Source organism: Hibiscus syriacus, unplaced genomic scaffold (assembly GCF_006381635.1).
Source record: "Hibiscus syriacus cultivar Baekdansim isolate YM2019G1 unplaced genomic scaffold, ASM638163v2 tig00110109_pilon, whole genome shotgun sequence".
Lineage (NCBI taxonomy): Eukaryota > Viridiplantae > Streptophyta > Magnoliopsida > Malvales > Malvaceae > Hibiscus > Hibiscus syriacus.
In genome coordinates, this window is record NW_024062593.1 from 430381 (window position 1) to 453699 (window position 23319).

At 34.2% G+C, this 23319-nt stretch overlaps 3 protein-coding genes and 2 pseudogenes across 7 annotated transcripts; 3 read left to right on the forward strand and 2 right to left on the reverse strand.

Moving 5' to 3' along the window:
* Window positions 1–420: 420 nt before the first annotated feature.
* LOC120214886 (dual-specificity RNA methyltransferase RlmN-like) lies at window positions 421–3573 on the forward strand. Of its 4 annotated transcripts, none has more exons than XM_039212685.1 (10): window positions 421–580; window positions 657–819; window positions 900–1010; window positions 1102–1236; window positions 1627–1731; window positions 2179–2348; window positions 2451–2550; window positions 2944–3205; window positions 3284–3290; window positions 3355–3573. In XM_039212685.1, exons 1-8 carry the CDS (start codon window positions 486–488, stop codon window positions 3184–3186), a joined length of 1122 nt encoding a protein of 373 aa, XP_039068616.1. In that variant the 5' UTR covers window positions 421–485; the 3' UTR covers window positions 3187–3205; window positions 3284–3290; window positions 3355–3573. The 4 variants fall into 4 exon arrangements, with proteins under 4 accessions (XP_039068616.1, XP_039068618.1, XP_039068615.1 ...); XM_039212687.1 differs by having other exon boundaries at window positions 657–690; window positions 745–819; window positions 3284–3573; XM_039212684.1 differs by having other exon boundaries at window positions 3284–3573.
* A 969-nt stretch (window positions 3574–4542) lies between these two features.
* LOC120214883 lies at window positions 4543–7459 on the forward strand (annotated as a pseudogene).
* A 398-nt stretch (window positions 7460–7857) lies between these two features.
* On the reverse strand, window positions 7858–9184 carry LOC120214893 (transcription factor RSL2-like). The gene is made up of 4 exons (XM_039212694.1): window positions 8565–9184; window positions 8265–8480; window positions 8047–8178; window positions 7858–7956 (listed from the first exon to the last, which is right to left on the reverse strand). Exons 1-4 carry the CDS (start codon window positions 9102–9104, stop codon window positions 7858–7860), a joined length of 987 nt encoding a protein of 328 aa, XP_039068625.1. The 5' UTR covers window positions 9105–9184.
* Window positions 9185–14974: 5790 nt separating this feature from the next.
* Window positions 14975–19625, reverse strand: LOC120214887 (zinc finger protein-like 1 homolog). 2 transcript variants are annotated; one of them, XM_039212688.1, is made up of 9 exons: window positions 19483–19625; window positions 18945–19025; window positions 18434–18554; window positions 18232–18326; window positions 17575–17646; window positions 16507–16773; window positions 16248–16356; window positions 15806–15992; window positions 14975–15551 (listed from the first exon to the last, which is right to left on the reverse strand). In XM_039212688.1, exons 1-9 carry the CDS (start codon window positions 19504–19506, stop codon window positions 15464–15466), a joined length of 1044 nt encoding a protein of 347 aa, XP_039068619.1. In that variant the 5' UTR covers window positions 19507–19625; the 3' UTR covers window positions 14975–15463. The 2 variants fall into 2 exon arrangements, with proteins under 2 accessions (XP_039068619.1, XP_039068620.1); XM_039212689.1 differs by lacking the exon at window positions 18434–18554 and having other exon boundaries at window positions 19483–19621.
* Window positions 19626–20199: 574 nt separating this feature from the next.
* Window positions 20200–22895, forward strand: LOC120214892 (annotated as a pseudogene).
* Window positions 22896–23319: the final 424 nt, after the last annotated feature.

Consider the following 23319-nt stretch of genomic DNA (forward strand, 5'->3'; position numbering starts at 1 on the left):
ATAATTTTTGTATTAAAATTGGTTAAATTAAATCATTAAATTTTTTAAGAGGGGCCAAAACTGAAAAATTCCTATTTAATAAAGAGTTAAAATAATATATATACATGGATTATCATTAATTTTTTATTTTTAATAGAGTTAGAATAATATATATATATACACATATTATTATAACTCTATTAAATTAGGGAGAAAAGACTCATAAAATTTTTTATCTTTATTGTTTGCTTTAGAATTAAAATGTTAAAATTTGAAAAGTATAAGAATTAAAATTAATAAAAGTAAGAGTATAGAGACTAAATTCATAAACTATACACAATACAAGCACTAATAAAATAATTTAACCTATAGTTTGGTCCTCTCATAAGGCTGTAAGATGATTTGTCAGAGGAAAAACGCGGCGTTTCAGTAGTCAAACAATAAGCTAAAAAGCCAGCAACAAAACAAATAAACGGGGGAAGGAAAGAAGAGGCGGCTTAAACAGAATGACGACCCAGCGATCGGTGTTTGACGCGGCGGAGCTAAGGGCCCAATTTACCGATGCCGGAATCAACACTAAATTCATTGCTTCCATTTGGAAGTAACGTTTTCTTTCCCTCTTATCTTTCTCCGCTATTTTATTTATCTCGATCTTTAAATTTAATGATTTATTGAAGGTACGTGTTACAAAACCCTGGGTGCGAGTTTGAGGAAATTCCTGATTTGCCCTCCTCTGCTTACCTCCTTCTTCGCTCCAAGTTCAAGCCCCTCACTTCCACCGTTAACTCCGTTTTCCACTCCACCGACGGCGTCACCACCAAGCTACTTATCAGACTCCAGGTAGAACGGAACTTGAATCATCAATTTAGAAATTAAAAGAATTATTTATGTTTGGTGACACTTTGTTTTATTGTTAGTAGAACGGAGCTTTTGTAGAGGCAGTGATTATGACATATGATACCCGTTTAGGTAAATATGGAGGGAAACCTCGTCTTGGCGGTCCTAGGTCAACATTGTGCATTTCTTCCCAGGTATTTGCTTTTAAAACTTTGATTCTCGATGCAATGTGTTTTGATAATGTTCCTTTGTTTTTTTAACAAATAATGATGATTTTTATTACAGGTTGGATGCAAAATGGGTTGCAAATTTTGTGCAACTGGAACTATGGGATTTAAGAACAATTTAAAATCGGGTGAAATCGTGGAGCAATTGGTTCATGCTTTGCGCTTGACTAACATACGTAATGTTGTTTTCATGGTAATTCTTTTATTTTTTTCGTGCGACTTAATGTGTACTGAAACTTCTATTATTGTGAAGCATTAACCGATGTCACGTTTTGTGGAGGAGTTCCAGAATGCATCGGATTATTTTGATTCATTCAAGTTCGTTTGACATAAATTTATAATTCTTTTTCTTTTTCGTTGCACCTTCATTTGAGGTATTTGTTTCTATTATATTGTTAAGTTCTCCTGTGCTGGTGTTTTTGAAGTATAAATTGTATAATACTATATCTTGTCATGTTGTTCATGAAATTGATATTGATGACATTTATTTACATTTTTAATGGTCATGAAGTTCTGATGGATTGTGGAGTGAAAGCTTTTCATTTAAAAGGTCGTTGAAATTTTCTTCCCGTAATTTTGTTAGGGAATGGGAGAACCATTGAATAACTATACTGCCTTGGTAGAGGCTATTAATGTCATGACAGGATCGCCATTTCAGCTTTCACCAAAGAGAATCACAGTATCAACGGTAATTCCTCCAAAGTTTGTTATGATAGATATTCATACCAGTTTAATTATGTATATTACTATCCTCCTCCTCCTTGTGTTCTGGATTTATTGGCCATGCCGTAGCATTCAATTGGCAGCACTTGGTTCACCTTATTGTCTATTGATTATGGATATGGTTTTTCTTTGCTTTTCTTGAAGAGAGAAATCAACTCATAACTGATACTTCCAGTTTTTGAAATTGATAGTTTGTTAAGAGTTATGTTATTCTATGTGATTAGAATACATTCAATATAACTCCGAGGAAAATTCAGAGCTTGTATTATGTTCCCTTATTTTTTATAAATGAGTTTTTAGTGTTTTGAAGAGGTAAAAAACAGAATGCTTTTTTTTAAGAAAATAAAAATTGTTTATGACTGCAGGAAGCACCCAACTTATTAGCTTTGCTATTCCACCTGATTTCATGTAGGTTGGGATTATTCATGCTATCAACAAGCTTCATAGTGATCTACCGGGCTTGAACCTAGCAGTATCATTGCACGCGCCAGTCCAAGAGATCCGTTGTCAAATAATGCCTTCAGCAAGAGCTTTTCCTTTGGAAAAACTAATGACAGCACTGCAAACATATCAAAAGAACAGGTAGCAGTTTGTAAATGTTTCTTCTTAATATTAGGTTAATGTTTCGAGAATTACACTTAAGCGATCATTTGCAGAGCCCTGACTTTGGTCTTAAACTTTCAGTCAGCAAAAAATATTCATAGAGTACATCATGCTTGATGGGATGAATGATGAAGAGCAGCATGCACATCAGCTTGGTAAATTGCTGGAAACTTTTGAAGTGGTGAGCTCTTATTTTAGCATATATGATATATGCAATGGGTTTTGGTAGGCAACCTACTCCATATGCATATGTGCACTTGGTATATCCATTTGTTATTTCTGGTTAGTGGTTGTCTTTGTTCATGTAGGGGAATATGTGTGGTCCATGGGGATTGGATAGGACATTGTTATTCTTTAATGGCATCGGATATATTCTTGAATGCCAGTGGAACTTGTTGCTGGGGACTAATTTACTGGGACAGCCAAAAATGCAAAACATTGTTTCTGCAGAAGAGATCGTAGCTGCTAGTTTACAAAACATGCAGTGTATTTTAGTTTTATTTGTTCATAAGCTTGAAGCTGCAGTACTATCGTTAACCTACTTTTGAGTTTGATCAAGTAATTTGTGAAGCAGGTTGTAAATTTGATACCATTTAATCCAATTGGTAGCTCAAGTCAATTCAGAACCAGCAGTGAGCAGAGAGTATCAGAATTCCAAAAAGTTCTTAGGGGTACTTATAACATCAGGACAACGATTCGTAAGCAAATGGGCCAGGATATAAGTGGTGCATGTGGTCAGCTGGTCGTGAATTTACCTGATAAGAGAACTCGTGAAAATACAGGTCTCGTAACCGACATCGAAGATCTCCGCATTTGATGTTCCGTTTCCCTTTAAGGTGAGAATTTAAAAGTAAGAATAGTTGAGAATGGATTTCTAGTTTGCAACTGGTTAACAATTTATGTTTTATCTGCAGTCAGGCATTGATCTTAGATTCTGTCCCTCAAGATTTCACTGCATCTACATTTAATTTGCGGTGAATTATGGTCTGAAAGGCGAGTTTATCGATCGTTCATGCCGTGACTTTGGGGTAACCATATCCGGATGGAGCTACTGCAAGGAGGGGGTTAATTATCGTGGCGATATCAAAGGTTTAAATACATATCAATTAGCATGTCGTATGTTAAAGTGTGGAAGTTTAGATGTGAAACAATTCTCTCTCTATATTTGTGTTGCTTTTTAAAAGAAGGTAGTGAATTTTACTTCAAACTTTCGGACCAAATATTTTACTTTTAGAAGCCCTATTTTTGGAGGCATTATCATCTGAAAATTAGAAAATATATTCTTCCTGTCATACCAATCTGATCCGGACTGGAAACAGCAATGGAATTAACTGTCCGGACTGGAGAAGGCGGCCATGAGCCGGCCAGTTCGCCGAGAGCAAACAGAGACAGATGATTGGGTAGTAAATGAATTATTATTGTTTCTTGAGGTTATGAGTTTGAACATCATGAGTGCAAAGGGGATAAACATTCAATGTCAAATGGTTGAGAGTTATCTTTGAACAAATATTGTCTTGTACTTACTTCATATTAATAAAAAATATATAAAAAAACACAAATTATGGTATCAATGTGAACAAAAAAAACTTCAAGCACCAATGTGAAAAAATTGATAAGTTTAAAGGTTAAAATCTAAATTATCCCTAATTGTCCCTCTTTTTTGGAGCAATGGACACGTGTTTTATAGTTTAAAAATCAAACCTTTATATTTTTAACTCCACGTGTGCAATGTCTAGTGTTTACGTAGATAACAAATTAGATCCTATTTTTAAATGTGTTAAATGAAAATGAGAAATTAACTTTTACTCCTTAAATTTGATTGTTTTAAAAATTAGTTTTAAATATTTTATTTATATCAATATTTTATATTTTATATTTAATATTTTTGCATGTATAATCCTTGTGATGATGTGAAATTTTGAAAGGTTAATCAGTAGATATAATAATAAAGTGATATATCATCAAATTTTTTTAAAAAGTAAAATATACTTAGAAACCAAATTAAAAAAGTGATCAAATTCAGGACTAAAAACTGAATTATTCCATAAATGAAAATATAACTACTCATTTACTCGTATATATTTTTTTTCCTACACTATCTGCTTCTTTCTTCTCACTTCCTTCGCTATCATTCTTTCCTTGAAACTGATTCACACAAATCCCAGAGAAAAAAACCACGTGTAAATAAAAAGGGAAGGGATGAAGATGCTGAGATGTCATCTTCTTCTTCTTCATGGGTTCATGTTGTTGTCTTTGTTAATGAATTGTTGCGCGAGATTCGTCGTGGAAAAGAATAGCTTGAGGGTGACTTCGCCGGAAAAGATTAAGGGAACCCACGACAGTGCAATCGGAAACTTAGGGATACCTCAATACGGAGGAACCTTGGCCGGCGTTGTGGTTTACCCCAAGGTGAACCGAAAGGGCTGTAGAAGCTACGATGAGTCCGGGATTTCCTTCAAATCCAAGCCCGGTGCTCTTCCCACTTTTGTTCTGATCGATCGTGGAGGTGCCCATTTTCTTAGTTTTTTGGAATCTTATTTTTTTCAATAACTTTAATCCAAGTGTTTATGATTCTCTTTTGTTTTCCCAGATTGCTTCTTTGCCATAAAGGTTTGGAATGCACAGCAGGCTGGTGCTCATGCAGTGCTTGTTGCCGATAATATTTCAGAAGGATTGATAACCATGAATACGCCTGAAGAGGATCGATCATCGGCCAAATACATCGAAAACATAACGATTCCGTCGGCTCTTGTCGAGAAAAGTTTCGGTGAAACTCTAAAGAAAACAATAAATGGTGGTGATATCGTCAATGTCAATCTCGATTGGCGAGAAGCGGTTCCTCATCCTGATGATCGTGTGGAGTATGAGCTTTGGACCAACAGCAACGATGAATGTGGGGTTAAATGCGATATACTAATGGAATTCGTTAAGGATTTCAAGGGTGCCGCTCAGATACTCGAGAAAGGTGGCTATACTCAGTTCACGCCACATTACATAACTTGGTACTGCCCTCAGGCTTTCACCCTAAGCATGCAGTGTAAATCTCAATGCATCAACTACGGAAGATATTGTGCACCGGATCCCGAACAAGATTTTACCTCGGGCTACGAGGGGAAAGATGTCATTATCGAGAATTTACGGCAGCTATGCGTTTTCAGAGTCACGAATGGGACCGGTAAGCCTTGGATGTGGTGGGACTATGTGACAGATTTTCAAATAAGATGCCCCATGAAGGAGAAAAGATACAACAAGGAATGTGCAGATGATGTTATCAGAGCTCTTGGTATTGATGTTAAACAGATTAAACAGTGTATGGGAGACCCTAATGCAGATGCAGAGAATCCTGTTCTGAAAGAAGAACAAGATGCTCAAGTAATTCTCCATTGCTTAGTTATTTATGTTGCAGTATTGTGATCTTTGATCCTTTATGATCACTTAATTCTATAGGTGGGGAAAGGACCTAGGGGAGATGTTACCATATTGCCTACGATTGTTGTTAACAATCACCAATATCGAGGTTCGTGTTGATGATGCCTATGTTTCATATATATAATTTAGGATGTCTTCTTCATTTCTGATATGTTTTGCATACAGGAAAGCTGGCCAAAGTTGCTGTTATGAAGGCCATCTGTTCTGGTTTTGAGGAGACGACCGAGCCATCTATTTGTTTGAGCAGTGGTGAGTTTTTCTTGTTAGAGACCATCGAGCCGGAATTGATAGTGGCTGCTACTTCTGTTTCAGATGTGGAGACGAATGAATGCCTGGAGAACAATGGTGGTTGTTGGCAAGACAAAGCAGCCAATCTCACTGCCTGCAGGGTACGAATCAGAGAATTTCATGATAAGAGGTTCTCTACTTGCTTCTGACACTGTTAACCCTCTCAGGATACATTTCGTGGGAGAGTCTGCGAATGTCCCTTTGTCGATGGTGTGCGATTTAGCGGAGACGGTTACCGTCATTGCGAAGGTGATAACCGAGAATTTATCACTGACCGTCCCGATTGATTTTTTTATAATGTTTGCCTATGTTTGATGAGACAATACGACTTTCTTGCTTGACAAGGCATTTCTCACCTGTTTCTGTTTTTGCCAATCAGCTAGTGGCACGGGAAGGTGCAGAATCAATAACGGAGGTTGTTGGCATGAATCGCGAGGCGGACGGACTTACTCAGCTTGTTCGGTGAGTATCGACATTCCTAAGCTCTTCCCAGTTTTAACAAGTTTATGTACTAATCAAGGCTGTGAATAGGAGGATGGAAATGGAAAATGCGAGTGTCCTCCGGGGTTTAAAGGTGACGGTGTCAAAACCTGCGAAGGTGAGTCCTGAATGAATAAACATATGTTCCATGCCGTAATTAGGAACTCGAACTCGCTCAAGCTGAATTTATGTTCACAGAAGAACTTTGCGAGTTCGAGAACCTATATGTTATAATCTTAGGGTGAAGAAACTTGCATGAATTTCATGTAGATTCGTCCATCATGCAGACGTCGATGAATGCAAAGAGAAGAAATTGTGCCACTGCCCTGAATGTCGTTGCAAAAACACTTGGGGAACCTACGAGTGCACCTGCAGCGGAGATCGGTTGTATATCCGGGATAGGGACCGCGGTGCCTGCATAGGTGAGTTGTTGATCTAGGATTTGCTCCTGTTGTGTGTTTATATCAACTCCTTGAACTGTCTCAGGTAAGGCCGGTGCCGAAGTAAGAGCATCATGGGCTGCCATTTGGGTCATTGTAATCGGCTTGGCAATGTCCGGGGGCGGGGCTTATCTCCTATACAAATACAGATTAAGGGTAAGTTAGTGCTTTATCGGTTAGGCTTGGATTCCGGTACCCTGGAACCGAGGCATTTTGATCGGCATCCTCAACCGGATTCCCCCTTATGTCATGTGTTTTATTACTTTTGCAGTCGTACATGGATACGGAGATCCGGGCTATAATGGCACAATACATGCCTCTAGATGGTCAAGGTGAAGTTCCGAATCATGTGAGCGACCGAGCATGAAGACAGAAAGACAGAAACTCCACTGTTGTGATGTGGTTTCTTGTTCCACATTTATTCATTTGGATTTGAAGCATGCATATCATTGATATGTAAAATGGAACAATAAATGGCTATTTGTTCTTTATATAAACCTACGACTCGGAATCGAAATCAAAATATATGCAGATAAAATTCACATTTGATAAGATTTAAATCGGAATAAATCTCGAAGGAATTTACATATGATAAAACGACTTAATCAATTAGAGGGGTAAAGCCAGGGGCTGGCAGGGGCATTGGCTTCCTTGGTTGAGTGGTCTAATTACATTTTTAGTCCTCTGTGAATTATAAAAATTTGATGAATGATCTTTGCGGTAGTCATTATTGATTACAAATCAAGATTTTCAAGAAATAAATCCATTACAAAACGGAAACGACTTATTTCAATTTAGAGAAATTGCAGATAGCCTATATTTCGGACAGAGACGGTAACGGCCATGCCTTTCTATGATCTATTTGCCGTTCCGGCCTTGAGATCGAGTCCGATATCCATTCCGTTATATGCAATGGGCGCGTACATCCATAGATCATCGGAACTCAACAGCTGCGGGATTCCGGAATAAGGAAACAGAATTAGATTAGAAAGAAAATATCATAAGAAAAGGATCAATCAAAGCAATGCTCAGTTCGTTACCTTAATCTGCAGCTGCAAAAACTTTACATATTGGACTGCTTCTTCAAGCATTGTACTAAGATCAACCTTTGTTCCATTGGGGACAAGATTCTGTAAAATTCTCAGTCTTTCGTTGATTCTTTCCCTTCTTTTCTGCGAGATCGATAAGAACGGATCGGTTAATCAGTCGGTTTTCGATTTAATCTTCGGCAATGCTTGATTTAATGGTATATACTTACCCTTGCATAAAGGCTTTGAGGATCAGTGGCAGCTCCCCTGCCGGCTCTTGTTTTGCCATTCAAATTTAGTGCTGCATCTCCAGAGGCATTCGAATCATCCTCCGCGGAGCAACTGGCCCAGCTTTGCTCATTGAGACCGGCATTACCACTTTCTTCGTCAACGTTGGCGACCGAGATGTTCTTCTTCGACCTTGCATCTCTCCTGGTCTTTTGAACCTGCACCGGTAAACAAATTATGATAAACAAAATGCTGCATAAAAAACTGATACAGAAAGATGCATTTGTGTTTCCGCATCTCACATCTCCGGAACTCCTCGATCTTTTCTTCGAATTGTCCGATATGTTGTTGCTTTTCTTCTCGGTTACAATCGGTTCTGGTTTTGCCATCCCGAATCCCCATTTCGGCTCCGAAATCTTATCAAAATCAACATGTTCTTGCATGATTTTATCACGGTTCAAACAATCATCGGCTTCGACGAGAAACGAGCTCGTGTTCGTGCCATCTTCCATAGAAAAATCCATCGAAACCGGATGAGAATCACTCAGGTAAAAGCTCTCTTGGCTCGACGAAGACGAAAAAAGAACATTACTTCCAGGACTATAACTACTCATATCCGAAAAGCAGTAGGAAGCAGCAGCAGCAGCCATTGTCATATCCGTATGCTCATGATTTGCAGGCCAAAAAACCGATTGGATCTTCGATCCCCCATCGAGCAGATCATCACCAGATAGGGGACAGTTGCTAAGCAATTGAGACATGAAATCAGCTTCTTGATCAGTAGTGTACATCCCACCGAGACAACTCCAGTCTCCTTCTAAAATGGTCCCCGTTGAATCCATTTGAGAGAAAGGTTATCGAGTTATCGAGTTCCGGGTTTAGGGTTTTCCTCAGATTTCGCTCTGATCCTGGAAAAAGAAACAGGATGAACAGGCCTATATATACCCTCCAACAACTGTGAAGAATGTTCACCAGAAAGCATGGACTTCACTCTTGCAAATCTCTTTCATAATTACCAATTATTACAAAGCTCGTAATTAGGGGCCCCACAAAGAACAACTCGGATGAACCCTAAAATAATACAGAAATATTTAAGCTAACCTCCAAACGCCTGGATCCTTAGACCCTCTCTCTTAACTGAGTACCCATCAGGAGAATGATTGTGTACTTGGAACATGAACTAAGATTAGGTGGAAGAAAACAACAACCGGTCAGTTATAAAAGGTCGAATTATGTTTATAGTCCCTCTATTATACTCATATTTCAGTTCTTGTACTTGAAAAACAATTTGTGAGAAAAAATCATACCAACATTTTAACTAAAATAATTAACGGGATTTGAAATAATATTTGAAATAATATAAACAATTTATATTAATTATTAAAAAAGTCTTTAAAATATAATTCATGTATCATAAAATTAAAGAATTTGAATATTATTTAAATTAATTTATTCTTTTTTACATTTTAACCCTTTACAATATTTTTTTAACCACTTGATATATGATTTATTAGTCGACCCATTGGATTTTGTTACTGCATAGGTTCGTTAAGAGAGTGTCTCTTCTAATTCAAATTATTTCATTCATAATATCGTAATTCGAACTCTGTTATTTAATAAATCTAACATTTAATCCCGCTAAACCACATGGTAATTGGTCCATATATAGCAATTTTAACAACAATATTAAACACTCAAAATCAAAAACTTAAGCAAAAAAACATTTATACCGATCCAAACTAAGCACTTTTAACCGTATAATCAATGCTAAACTAACCCTAACTCATATCAAATCATCGTTCATGGACTAAACCCCATATGAAGTTCCAATTTTAAGAACAATAAAGGGACCAAAGCAGCAATTCGACCGATCTGAAATCAATGAACCAGGGAGAGATTTGGTGAAGATGGGGAAGGGAAAGAGAATCACACCTGGCAATGGACAGACGTGGGAGGGTCTTAACTTGAAAAATATCATAACATTTTCTTAAAACATAAAATAAACAAATATGTGTTCGATGAAGAAGAATGAAAGGGACGGACAGATCGTGGAGGTGAGTAAATTGGGAGCTGACATTCTCAGACCAGACATTGTATCTGATGTTGGGATACTTTGTCTCCATCAATGGCCTTTCAATCCTTTACAAGTGTCTTCTTCTTTCATACTCTTAAGAATCTCTAGCTTTGGTGTATGTATCTCAAGATCACGTACCAGAATATTTCTATGAACATGAATCTCATAATTGTTTTACGAGTTTTCTCATCTTGCATGGTGTAATATTACCATGAATTTCTCATTTTTTATCATAGAAATGGGGTTTATCAACATCGATTTAATTAACAGAAAATTTAATATCGTCTAAATAAGGTTTTAGGTTCGAATTTTATAAATGAAAATAAACCGTCTCTCAATATACGTTTGTTTTATTGTCATGAACTTATCATTTTTTTATCATAAGAATGGAGTTTATTGCTAATGTTAAATCAGAAAAATAAAGAGTTTAATATTTTTTTAGATGAGATTTTGAGTTTAAATATTACGTATAAGGAAATCTATGTTTGAAGGGCTTTATTTTATTTAAAAATTAAATCATTAATTATTTGTTCAGAAAAATCCAATTAAATGAATTATTTAATTATAGTAAGTGTATAGGGATTAGAGATTTACTTAATTACTTAGGGTGCGTTTAGTTCACATAATGTAAGATTACCAGTGAGAATAAAGGATTACCAAAGAATAAGATTACTGGGAATGTTGTACTTTGTGTTTGGTTGGTTTAGTAGGAATGTAAGATTACCGTGTTTGGTTAAAAGAATAAAAGATTATTGGAATGTATATTTTACTAAATTATCCTTATTATATATTTGTTTTTATAACAAGCTGAATTCTATTATAATATTACTATAATTAATTTATATAATTTATTAAAAAAATTTAAATTCATAAAATTTATATAATTTTTTACAAAATTGAAAAGATATATAGGTTTAATGAAAGGGTAAAAATTTTATTTTAACCCCTGGACTTTATATAAAATTATAATTATGGACTTTTTTTGTAAATCTAAAATAGTTTAAGGACAAATTTGTAATTTAACCTTAATACATTTTTTATTATTCAACGACAGAAGAATGATAATTTTGAAGAAAAAATTAAGGGCATTTTAGTCCAAAACGTCGGTAATACAACAACACCTAAGGGAATGCGATAATAACATTCTCAGTAATATACCACAAAAAATACACTGTTGGTAATAAAAGATTACCGGTCAACTAAACGAGGGAATGAAGATTCCATTCCCCTGGTAATATTGTATGCCGTGAACCAAACGTCCCCTTAAAAGTGTTTTAAAATAATTGATATCGATGAAAGAAGTAGGAAAAATCATCAACTTTCACTTTAATGCTTATACATGTTATTTAATTTTACGATGAATATAAAAATTTATTGAAAATAGCGGTTTCATAAAAATATTATTTATATCTCTTTACTTCTAGACCAAATAACAATTAAGATTTTACTTTTACCTATGTGCATTATGTATTTTTCATGATTTTTTAAAATAAAACTTTCAATAAATAATTTATCATTTATTTAAAATTATTTAAATTTTTGTAAACCAACATTCATCCTTATTTTAAAAACAAATCTAATCTAAAATAAATTTAATTTTAAAACAAAAATTCTATTTACCTACTAATAAATCCATCCATATATTCTTAAATCTATCTATCTATCTATCTATCTATCACTATATCACATCTATTATTTTTATAATATATTCATTATACCAAACAATAAAAAAGTCAAAATTCTACATGTGTGTTTTAGCTAATGCAATGACATAAATGCCCTTTATATAATACTTTTAAAAAATAATTTTAATGATTTGATATGATATAATAAAATTAAAATTAATATGCTTTGTTCACATACGGGAACATGTATATTATAATATTATAATCAGAGACGAATGTATGATTTTACGTTAAGAATGTGAATTTATGAAGTTATATTAAAAAATTAAAAGGTACGAAATTATAAAAAAATATAAAATTAAATCCCCAATTTAAAATACAAAAAACTTCTACATTCAATTCACACACCTAATATACTATTTTACACCAAACAATGAATAATATTTTAAATTGGCCTAAAGTCTTGTCATATTCGTACCTAAGATTCCGGCGGTTTTTCCTCTATTTTATTTTTTATTTAAAAGGGATTAAAAATAAAATAAAGGGTTTTCTCCTAATTAAATTGATGAATTATGGATTTAAAAATAATAATAATTCAATATTTTAAAGCTGAAAAGAATGCCGGCCATTGCACGATCTCTTCTGCAGGGTTGGATTGGAATAAATATGTGTAAAATTCATGAAACTTTTTTTTATAAAAAAATACAAAAAAGGAATAAAATCTCAACAAAATTCAAATTATTTTGGGAATTCATCAAATCTGATTTTGTTCTTCCCATCATAATAATTATTATCCCAATTTTGTTTTTTATAGTAAATTTCATTCCTACACTTTCAAAAAGTTAAAGAGGGTAACGTTCTACTTTAATTTATCATAATTCGGTCACCGTTCGATATGAAAATCGAAAATTGGTTAAGATGTTGGTAAATAGATTAACTTAAACCGATGATTCTTTTTTTATAGAATTTTTTCGGAGTCGGAATGTAATTTTATCATTGTATTGGCTTGTAATTTTATAATTTAATGACGATTAAGTCACATTTTATCATTTTAGGGGGGGGAGCAAATGTAGTTTCTCCATGTATTATTTTATAATTTTTAGAACGACTTATATGCAATTTCACCATTAAATTATCTCCTTAATCTTCTCAAGGCATAGGGATGAAATTCAAAATTTGACCATTTTTTCATTCCCCCCCCCCCCTTTGTTCATCGCCAGCTTGCGGGATCCATGCGAGCTGTTTTAAACTTTGGGTCTTAAACCTCTGTCCCCAAAGGATAATTAATTAATGATTTGCATAATTACATTAATATATATCAGTCTTATCTCATTAATCATCAGTTCTTAGTGTTAAAATAATAAATAAAATATTGATTACAGATGAACATAATAATGTTTTAGCCTAATCCCACATGTTGGGATATCTCCAGGTGGGTTCTTTATGGAATTTGTATGCTGATTAAAATATCATGATATGCTTTGTTGTTTAACAACGTGGCTTTTATTACAACAATTTCTCTTTTTTTTTCTAAATATATATTTAAAAAACAAATTCTATTTACTTGATTATTTTTATTCGGTTAAGATGAAATTTGACAAATGTCATGGTGGATATGATTTTGAAGAAAAAAGTAGTTTGATGACTAAAATAAAAATATAGGAATATGCGAGGACCAAATAGTTGGTTTACCCTTTTAAATTTTATTTATAAAAGGGTGAAATATTATTGAAAACTTGCACGAAATGTACTAATAATACTTATAATTTAGGAAAGCTTTGTTTTTTTTTTATAAAAAAAAGGACTAATTTCATAAATTCTTTTAAGGGAAACTAAATTTCGCTTTAATTAATAACCAACAAGTATTAATATTACTCTTATTTAATTAGCAGTTTATTATAATGCACTTTCCTCGCCCATGAATTAACTAATACAAATCACAGAAAGAATATTCTTTCCAAGAAAAAACTACCTATTTGGTACCCAATATCCTTATGTTTCTATTTTGGTCATCTATTTTTTTTTTCAAAATCGTACGTAACGTTATGTTTTGTTTCTATTTTGGTACCTTGTTGTCAGGTTTGATTGTCGACTTAACTGAAATAATGATATGACATGATATAATAATAGTTTTAGTCTCAAAACTTACATTTTCTATTAAATTGATCCTAGTTTATAATAATTTAATAAATCAATTAAAAGATGTCATTGGGTTACTGACAATGAAAGAGAAAAAAGATGTGGAAAATAATAATACCAATAATAAACGACGCATAAGTTTTATTGTTAAATTTTTAGCGGACGGTGATCAATATAAAAACGCAACGTTAAATACGATTTTAGAAATAAAAAAACACAATTGAACGATCAAAACAGAAATACGAGAACAGGCCAACGATCGGATATATAGTTTACCTTATTTTTAAATGTGTGTAACTATTCAATATTGGATTCATGCACACACATTAATTAAATTGTTTGTGCAAAACATGCTGAATTCTAAAAGGAAAATAAATATTGCAAATTCATTTATTGAATTATATATACAATTAAGAGATGTGAATTGATTTTAAGAGATGTTTAAAAAAAATTATAAAATAATTGATTAAATTTATCAAACTATTACAAAATGATCACTTGACATTATAATAAATGTAAAAAATTGACAAATTTGTTGATTATTTATAACAATTCAATAAATTAATTGATAATTTTATAATAAACTAATGGAATTTAATTTTAATAAATTTAATAAACATTTTGTAATTTTAAAAAATTCATTATTTCTATTCACAAAACAGTTAATATTTAATGATCTCTAGACTCTAGTGTACTTCACCCGACGATATATTAAAGACCGTAGAAAAAACTAATCCTTAAATCAAGCAAACACAAAGGATTAGTAATAAACTATGATTATCTAAATATAATAATAATAATAATAATAATAATAATAATAATAATAATAATAATAATAATAAGTGTAAACCAGGCGGTTTGCCGCGTAAAACTAGTGGAACACAAACAAGTCGGACTCCACATGTGGCTTTATTTGTGTCCATCTTATGACCTTTTCTTTTGCTGAGAAGAAAGGGGAATTTGGTTTAAGCAATTTATGAACTGAACCAAATACTAAGAAGGAAATCAACCCACTTTCAACAAAACATGTTTGTGCCTCTAAAATGTCATTCATTTCAACCACACAACAGGGGTGCAAATCGAAAAATAAAGTCGAAAGATGGCCGAGAAAAAACTAACATTTAGTTCTCACTGCATCTGGATTGATATTTAAGAAGAAAGATGTGGGGTGGATGATGATTGATGGGTAATGAGTTTCTTTGTAATATTACTTGTTTCTTCCGCCAGATAATGTGACCGAGGGGAGGACCGGAAGGGAGACGTTGAGCAGAGAAAACGGCGGTTGTAGCACTAACCAACAGGATTTGCACAAGCATGTGAATATAAGGTCTCACCAATTTCATCACAGTTTATCGATCGATTACTACTGCTGCTCATCATTGCCCACTTCGTCACCGAGAGCCCTTTGTGAAATTCTGTAGTAGAGAATACTCATGGTAGCCATGCAGGCCCTGCGCAACATAATTTATACGTGGTGTAAATAAAAAAAATCCTTCACGTGTTTGGTATTTTCGCATTTCATATCAGTTGCAGCACCCACAGGTCATTATCACAGATGCATACATAAATGCAAAGAAATATGCATGTTAAGAAGAAATGGGTAAATGCCTGCACAAGAGAGGAAGATGAATCCATGTGTGCACATGTAGCTTGGTCAGTTCTTGGTTGGTTAACATGGCCTTGGGTATTAAGGTTGTAGACTTACACGATTGCTATGACAAGAAGAATTTTTCTTGGATCCATCCGTGTTGATCTTTGGTGCTTCGAACGACCTTCTCTACCATCATCTACATTTGGTGAGTCTTTATGTAGAGGTGCAGTCACCGGGAGAGTTGGTAACGCACTTGACCAGAAGGGAATTAATGCTCTGAGAAACTTGAGATGAAGTGGTCCTACAACAAGAAATTATAAATGAAAAAAAAAGAACCATGGATATGAGATCACAGCGTGCAATGAATCATGATATATGCATACAAATATATATTTTCTCTAAGTTCAAGATTACAAGCATGCTTAGAGTGCACTTTGGATAGATGCATTAATAAACAGTCAGACCAAAAGTAGTAGGCCACGGCAAGAACGAATCGGAAAAGTTCTAATCAATCAGAGGGCAGAATGGCTTCATAAACCAAGGCTTTCTAACTCACCCCTACGAGAATACTTTTTACGGTTTCCATCTTCATCGTCTGTATAATATGAGATTTCAGAGTTTTGCCGATCAACATGAGATGTACTCTTCCGTGTTGTAGCCACAGGCTGGGTTACATCACAGCATAGAATAAAACACCCGATATAAGAAAGCAAAAAACTAACATACTGGAGTTGACACATACAAACAACCAAAACATAACATAAAATGATTTGCGAACTCAATTCAAATCCAATAATTAATAAAAAATGACATACAGCAACAGGACTCGGAGCTTTTATGTAAGTCCCAGCTGAATTAGGACTGTCTATCTCCATTATTTCTGTTACTGCAAGTTTCGAAGGTCCTGCATCAGCTGAGTATCCTTCATCTTTTGCAACAGATGGTGTTGAATTCCCATCATAATCTCTTCCTCCGGTTACATTTATCAATGGATCTGAAGCAAATGCAGGTGGGGGAACACGGGGTTCTGTTGTAGGCAAAGAAATGGGATGATTTCCAAACAAATTCTTCTCCATGCCAGTCTGTGTAATATCAAGTCAAGCCATTTAAATTTTTATTTATGCACATATGATAAGAAGTCAAGCTGCATTCATCCTAAAAAGGAGACTACAATATAAATCTACAATATATATGGCAAAACTACAATCAAACCAAATCATTTTTTCTTTCAGCAATACTTGCAGATGATCCACATATTCAGAGGCAAAAGATGATCTTCAGCAGTTTGAAACATCAGAAGATTGAGCATGCAACCCAAATACTGAGATCTACGACATTCTGGTGGCTAAAGTTGAGGTTTAGAAACTTGGAATAACTTAGGAAATGATATTTCAGTAACTTTATTGCAGTTCAATAATCCTAGTGAACAAGGAAAGAACAGGTTTGGCCATAGCAAACTTGCATGGCCTACATTTTACAATAACATGCATTGAAAGTAGTTGGTTCAGCTGAATGGTGATTAATGCATTTGACAGGTTAAACTTTCCTAGCAGAATAAATGTCATCCATTTCGGAAACCTCCACCAGGGAACAGTTAATCTCATAACTTTCATGTCAACCATCGAAAGGGGAATTCAAGCTTGAATAGCACATGCTGAAAAGGATAACAACTGAATTACAATTTACAACTGGGCAAGTGGCAAGAGTAGGACTTCCAAAACACCCAAGGGCAAATATTGTAAAGAAGCAAAGATGTACTTAAGGAAAAGTAGAAGAATAGTTTGATAAACAAAATATTGAAAGGGAAAAAAGATCAAAAGTTTTCTTTACATTTAGAATGAGCAGCCATTCTTTGTAACAACCCAAATCAAGCATGAACTCACCTGCATGATAGCCTCCTTCAGCTGTGAATGAAGACAAGATGCTGAATCTTTAACATTCTTGGGAGGCCATATCTGGGGGAAAAACCATTGTAAAATGAGACAAACCAAAGAACAAATAACCAAGACCATTTCACATAACTTATACAATACAAGAATAAAAGTAAATGACTGAGGAACACCAAAAGAAAATTATGCAGTCTTGACTCTTGAGTAACAAATCATAGAAATTCCTCCAACACATGAGAGAATGCTAATTACTGGAATATCAGAAACATGCCAATCAGCAGAGGAGTTTTCTACATTAACAACTTAAATGAGAGGCTGACACCCATTCAACTGTAAAGTTGTAATATCTAGCAAAATTTTGCTCTGTGGATGAAATAAAATTACTTATCTACTGAAAAGAAAAGAAAAAAACTTAAATGAGAGGCTCCAAAAGTCAGAGCAGCATGGTTATGGCAGTCGGTTATATTACTGTTAACCATCTCTATCTATCATTTGAAGCATGGACACATATAGCACCTACATGCTTCCAAGAACATTGTCACCATCAATTCTGGGAACATATATATATCACATGAAACAAGACAAATAGAACCATCTGGGCATGAAACAGTTGATTCATGCTGAAAAATAAACAGGTTTTTGAGAACTTACAGATGTTGAACATGAAGGACATGAATATCCAGCAGGTGCAGTGTGCGGAGGAAAACTTTTGATATGTGAAACCAAGCAATTTGTATGTATGACATCTAAAGTAGCAAATAAAAACTGTAAGATCATACAGCACAACTTCAACATACTGTTTTGCACCCAAAAAAGGGCAGTATCTAGTATCTACGTCAGCGTGAACACATACGTAAGCAACCCAATCGAGTGGTTACAGAGTCATCCCCCTCCTCAAGCACAGCTTGGCATTTGCAACATTTGGGAGGCCATTCATAGTCTCCATCTATTACCCACTCTGAGTAAGTACGTATCTAGTGCAAAGTGGCATAAAATCATCGTAAGCTCAAAACAGCATTGTATACAACACCTCCACTCACAGTTATTTTTTTACACTAAAATAAATACAGCATGCATAAATATGGAAGCCTTTTCAAGAAATTCAATATAATTTTAAAAAATGAACACAATGATGAATCATAAATAAGTACTTTTTTTTAATCCAACATATGAAAAAAGGAGTTGTACATCAATCAGAGCTCAATACATGATCCCCTCCCCCTTCTTTTTCATTTTAGTATGGATAAAATTATTACTGTTTTTTGCTCCTAGTCAATGCACTGTAACCGCACTTCATTCAAATCACATCAAAATGCTTGTGAGTAAAGTTCTGAGTCCAGTATAAGCAGAATTTATAAACTTACAACGCATATTTGGTGCTCGGGAAAGCAGATGCATTCCCCACATACAGGAACCTTGTGCACGAAACAATATAATTTTGTCGCCTGAAACACCAAGAGGAAAAAAATAGAGGCTTACACACAGAAACATTTGTGAATCTTGATCCCAGCCAACATCAGCTCTACAAATTATCTCATGTAATCATAATTAAATTCATAACATATCAAGCTATATTCCACTTGAACCTCCAAATATTAAGGTCAATGTCCTCCTCTCTTAGATTCATTTATTAATCAAATTCGCGTTCTTCTTTCAAATTAAAAACCCTTCAAATTAAGAGAGCAAAGATATGCAAAGTTGTATGCTCACGAGAAAGGAAACGATAGAGACCTAAAAGACTAAAACCCAGAGATGAATAACAAATTCCAATACAAATTTGTAATATGAAATGAATTTTAAAATACTCATATGAAGAATTGTAGCTCTGAGCAGTGAGTGACAGTAAACCTTATCAAGAGATCCAAAAACAGAGTCAGATTGATTTTTAAAGAAAAATGGTACCTTGCGGCATTTGCAGACCACCATTGCATAGAGCAGTAAGCAAGAAAGGTATCTCAATTACTTGGGGTTCGATCTCGTTTTGTACAGAGCTTCGGATTTTAGAAATTGATGAAGGCGAGCAAAAAACATGTAGTTGATGATTTGCAGATAAAGAAAACAGATTTACAAATAATAATAGTAATTCAAATATGAATAGTTGATGATTTTTTACAGATAAAAAAATTATAATTTTTGTACATATTCACATATTTAAATTGAGATTATTAAAAAAGACTCTAAATATCTAATTTATTATTATTACTATTTTATATTATATTTAAACTGATTTTAATTATTAAAATTATTATTTTTAAATTTTAAGACGTTTTAATGATTGATGTTGTTCTCATTTTTAAAACATGATATTTTTATATGTCTTATCACAAATTATTATTTTTTTAAAAATATATATTTAATAATTTTTAATTAATTTTTGGTGCACTTAACCCGTATTTGGAGGCAGATCGGGCCGTTGCATCTTGCAAGGTAGTTAAAGAACCCAAACTAACAAATAGGCTAAAAAACCAGAAATGGCATTAATGTAATTGTTCGGCTAGAGGACGAGCTTTTTCGGTAAAGTGAACTGCTAACTGATTTTGAATTCAAAAAAGTGTTTTTGCTTGTTTATTTATTCATGTTATCACCAAAATTTGAAACAAATCCGAATGACATTTCTAAAATTTCAAATCTCCTTCCCTCTCTTTGTATCGCCACCCGGTAAAGCATTCCATCGCTCTCTCAAAAACTGTAAGCTCTCTCTCCGTCAGTTCCCTAGTCTCTCTAACAACCAATCAAGCGATGACATCTGTCCATCCGCCGCCGGGACCGGGACGGGAGCTCTCTAATCCTCCGACGGATGGGATCTCGAACATTCGGTTCTCCAATCACAGTGATAACCTACTTGTCTCCTTATGGGATAAGGTGCTCTCTCAAACATCAATTGCCTTTTAAAATTTTAAGTTTCCTTTTGGTTTTTTCAGTGAACAGTGTTTTTTTCTTTCACTCTTTTTTTAATCGTAGTCTGTGAGATTGTATGATGCGAGCGCGAACATTTTGCGAGGAGAGTTCATGCACGGTGGACCGGTACTTGATTGCTGTTTCCACGATGATTCATCCGGGTTCAGTGCCAGTACTGATAATAAAAGTTAGGAGGTTAGTTAATTGAATCCTTTTTTGTAACAAATTTTCTGGTTGATTCTCGAGAAAGCTCAGGAGAATTTAATTTAGAACTAAACTTAATTTTGAGCTGTTAATTTTGTAGGATAATGTTCAGTCATGGAAAGGAGGATGTATTAGGTAGACATGATGCTCCTGTGCGTTGTATAGAGTATTCTTACGGAGCAGGTTGGTTAAAAATTGCAAATCATCTCCGTTGACTTAATTTTTGGGTTTTTTAAAGTTGAATTCAATATGATTTGTCTTTGATGTTGCTTTTCAAAGTGGAATTTCCTCTACCTGCTTGTAGGGTAGGACTCTGAGCTTCATTTTTTTTCGAACGGATAATTGGTTAATTTACCTTTGATTTAACTGAATAATAAAATAAATGAACTGATATGATGGAAAGAGTTTTCAGAAAAGATGATTGCTGATTCCATAGTCACAAGTTTCACTGAAACATGTCCTTTATGATTTAGATTTTGAAGATTAGACAAGACTATGTCTTCTAAGGAATCTACAACATACAGTGTTGAGCATGAGTTTTTTTTGTTTTATGTATGAAAATGTTTGAATCCTTAGTGTTTGATCTGTTGTTATAGGACAAGTGATCACAGGTTGGGACAAGACATTGAAATGCTGGGATCCAAGAGGTGCAAGTGGGCAGAGCGCACTCTTGTCGGCACATACCAACAACCTGAGCGTGTTTAGTCATTATCTCTAGTTGGAAATCGAGTAGTTGTGGCAACTGCTGGAAGACATGTAAATGTTTATGACTTACGAAAGATGTCTCAACCTGAACAGCAAAGGGAATCTTCATTGAAATATCAAACTAGATGTGTGAGATGCTATCCAAATGGAACAGGTAATGTTTTAAATGTCTAAAAGTTTCGTAAGCTTTTACAGGGAAAGGAAATACTCATTAAGAAACGGCTCACATCATACATGCATTTAAAGTAATATTACATGATTTTAGATCTCTGATCCATATCTTCATTAATCATTCTTTTGGATAAAAATGTTTCTCACTAAACAAATTTATACAGGATATGCTCTTAGTTCGGATGAAGGACGAGTTGCAATGGAGTTCTTTGATCTCTCAGAGACCAGTCAAGCCAAAAAGTACGTATCAATCTTTTCATTTTAGCACTATATTATGAGTTATATGCCAGCATGTGAATAGATCTAACCTGTGGGAACTGTTCTTGATCTGATCTAGTTTTTCATTTATCTGTTTGCTTGTATCAACTGATATTTTATAGGTATGCCTTCAAGTGCCATCGAAAATCTGAGGCTGGGCGGGACATTGTGTATCCAGTAAATGCCATTGCATTCCATCCAGTGTAAGTTTCAGGATAAGTCTTCAGCTGTTTATGATAAATTGAAGAGGCTGAAAACCTGAGTAGCATCTGTTCCGCTGGATAGTATTTTAAATTTTTAACTATATGATGCAGTACGTATGCGATTGATCACAACGTAGCATTGCCATTCAGAGCATTTTTCCTTTTGTGTACGAGTTTCAGGCATGGACAACTTTGATTAAACTATTACCGAGAAAATAAGTAATTTGCAAACTTTGAACTTCTTGTAAGACATTAGGTTGCAATTTGTTGGTCAAGATCTTGAACATACACAAAATTATTGCTAATATATGTCTTTCAATCCTGCAGATATGGTACATTTGCAACCGGAGGTTGTGATGGTTTCGTAAATGTGTGGGATGGAAACAATAAGAAGAGGCTGTATCAGGTAAAATGATTAGATTGAAATTCAATTTCATTTTACAGTCAAAAACCTGATAAGTTACTATCACTGTTATATGATCATTCGCAGTATTCAAAGTACCCAGCAAGCATTTCCGCTCTTTCATTCAGCAGAGACAGTCGACTTTTGGCTGTGGCCTCAAGTTACGCATTCGAAGAGGGAGATATGCCGTAAGATTCCTTCCAACTTCTCTTGTTCTGTCTTTCTCCGACTCAAAAAAATGTGTACAGTATCCATGGACATACTCGAGCTCCAACTTCGGATCCTTTCTTGATGCAGGCATGAACCGGATGCCATCTTTGTTCGCAGCGCAAATGAAATTGAAGTCAAGCCAAAACCAAAGGTATATCCCAACCCTCCTGCGTAGATGATTAAGGGTCTTTGTATCTTCTATGAGTCGAGATGTGTGAAAATGTTACACTTTGTGGTGGTTTAGTGAATGGTCTGAACTGTAAAACTAAACATATATATATATATATACAATCTTATTTTTAATGATAAGCTAGAATGTACTTTTTCACCTTGTGAATTTGTGGTGGTTTAGGATTGTTAGATGAGTAAAAATAGATGGTTGAGATTAATTTCTTAATTTTTTCCAATGAATATATTCTTATTTACTACTATCAATCTTAATTATTTATTTTCGCTTATCTAATATTTTAAATATATATAAATCCAAAAGAGATTTATATTATATAAATTGATTGTAACCTTAAATTTTACATAAAATGTCGATTTATATTTTAAAATAAATTCTTCTAAATTAAGGTCGAGTTGAATACTAGCGAATAACTTTAATTTTTCAATCAAATTCAAAATGGCCTAAAAAGCTCATATCACCTGTTGTCATCCCTTAGATACTCATTTGGTGGCGTTTGG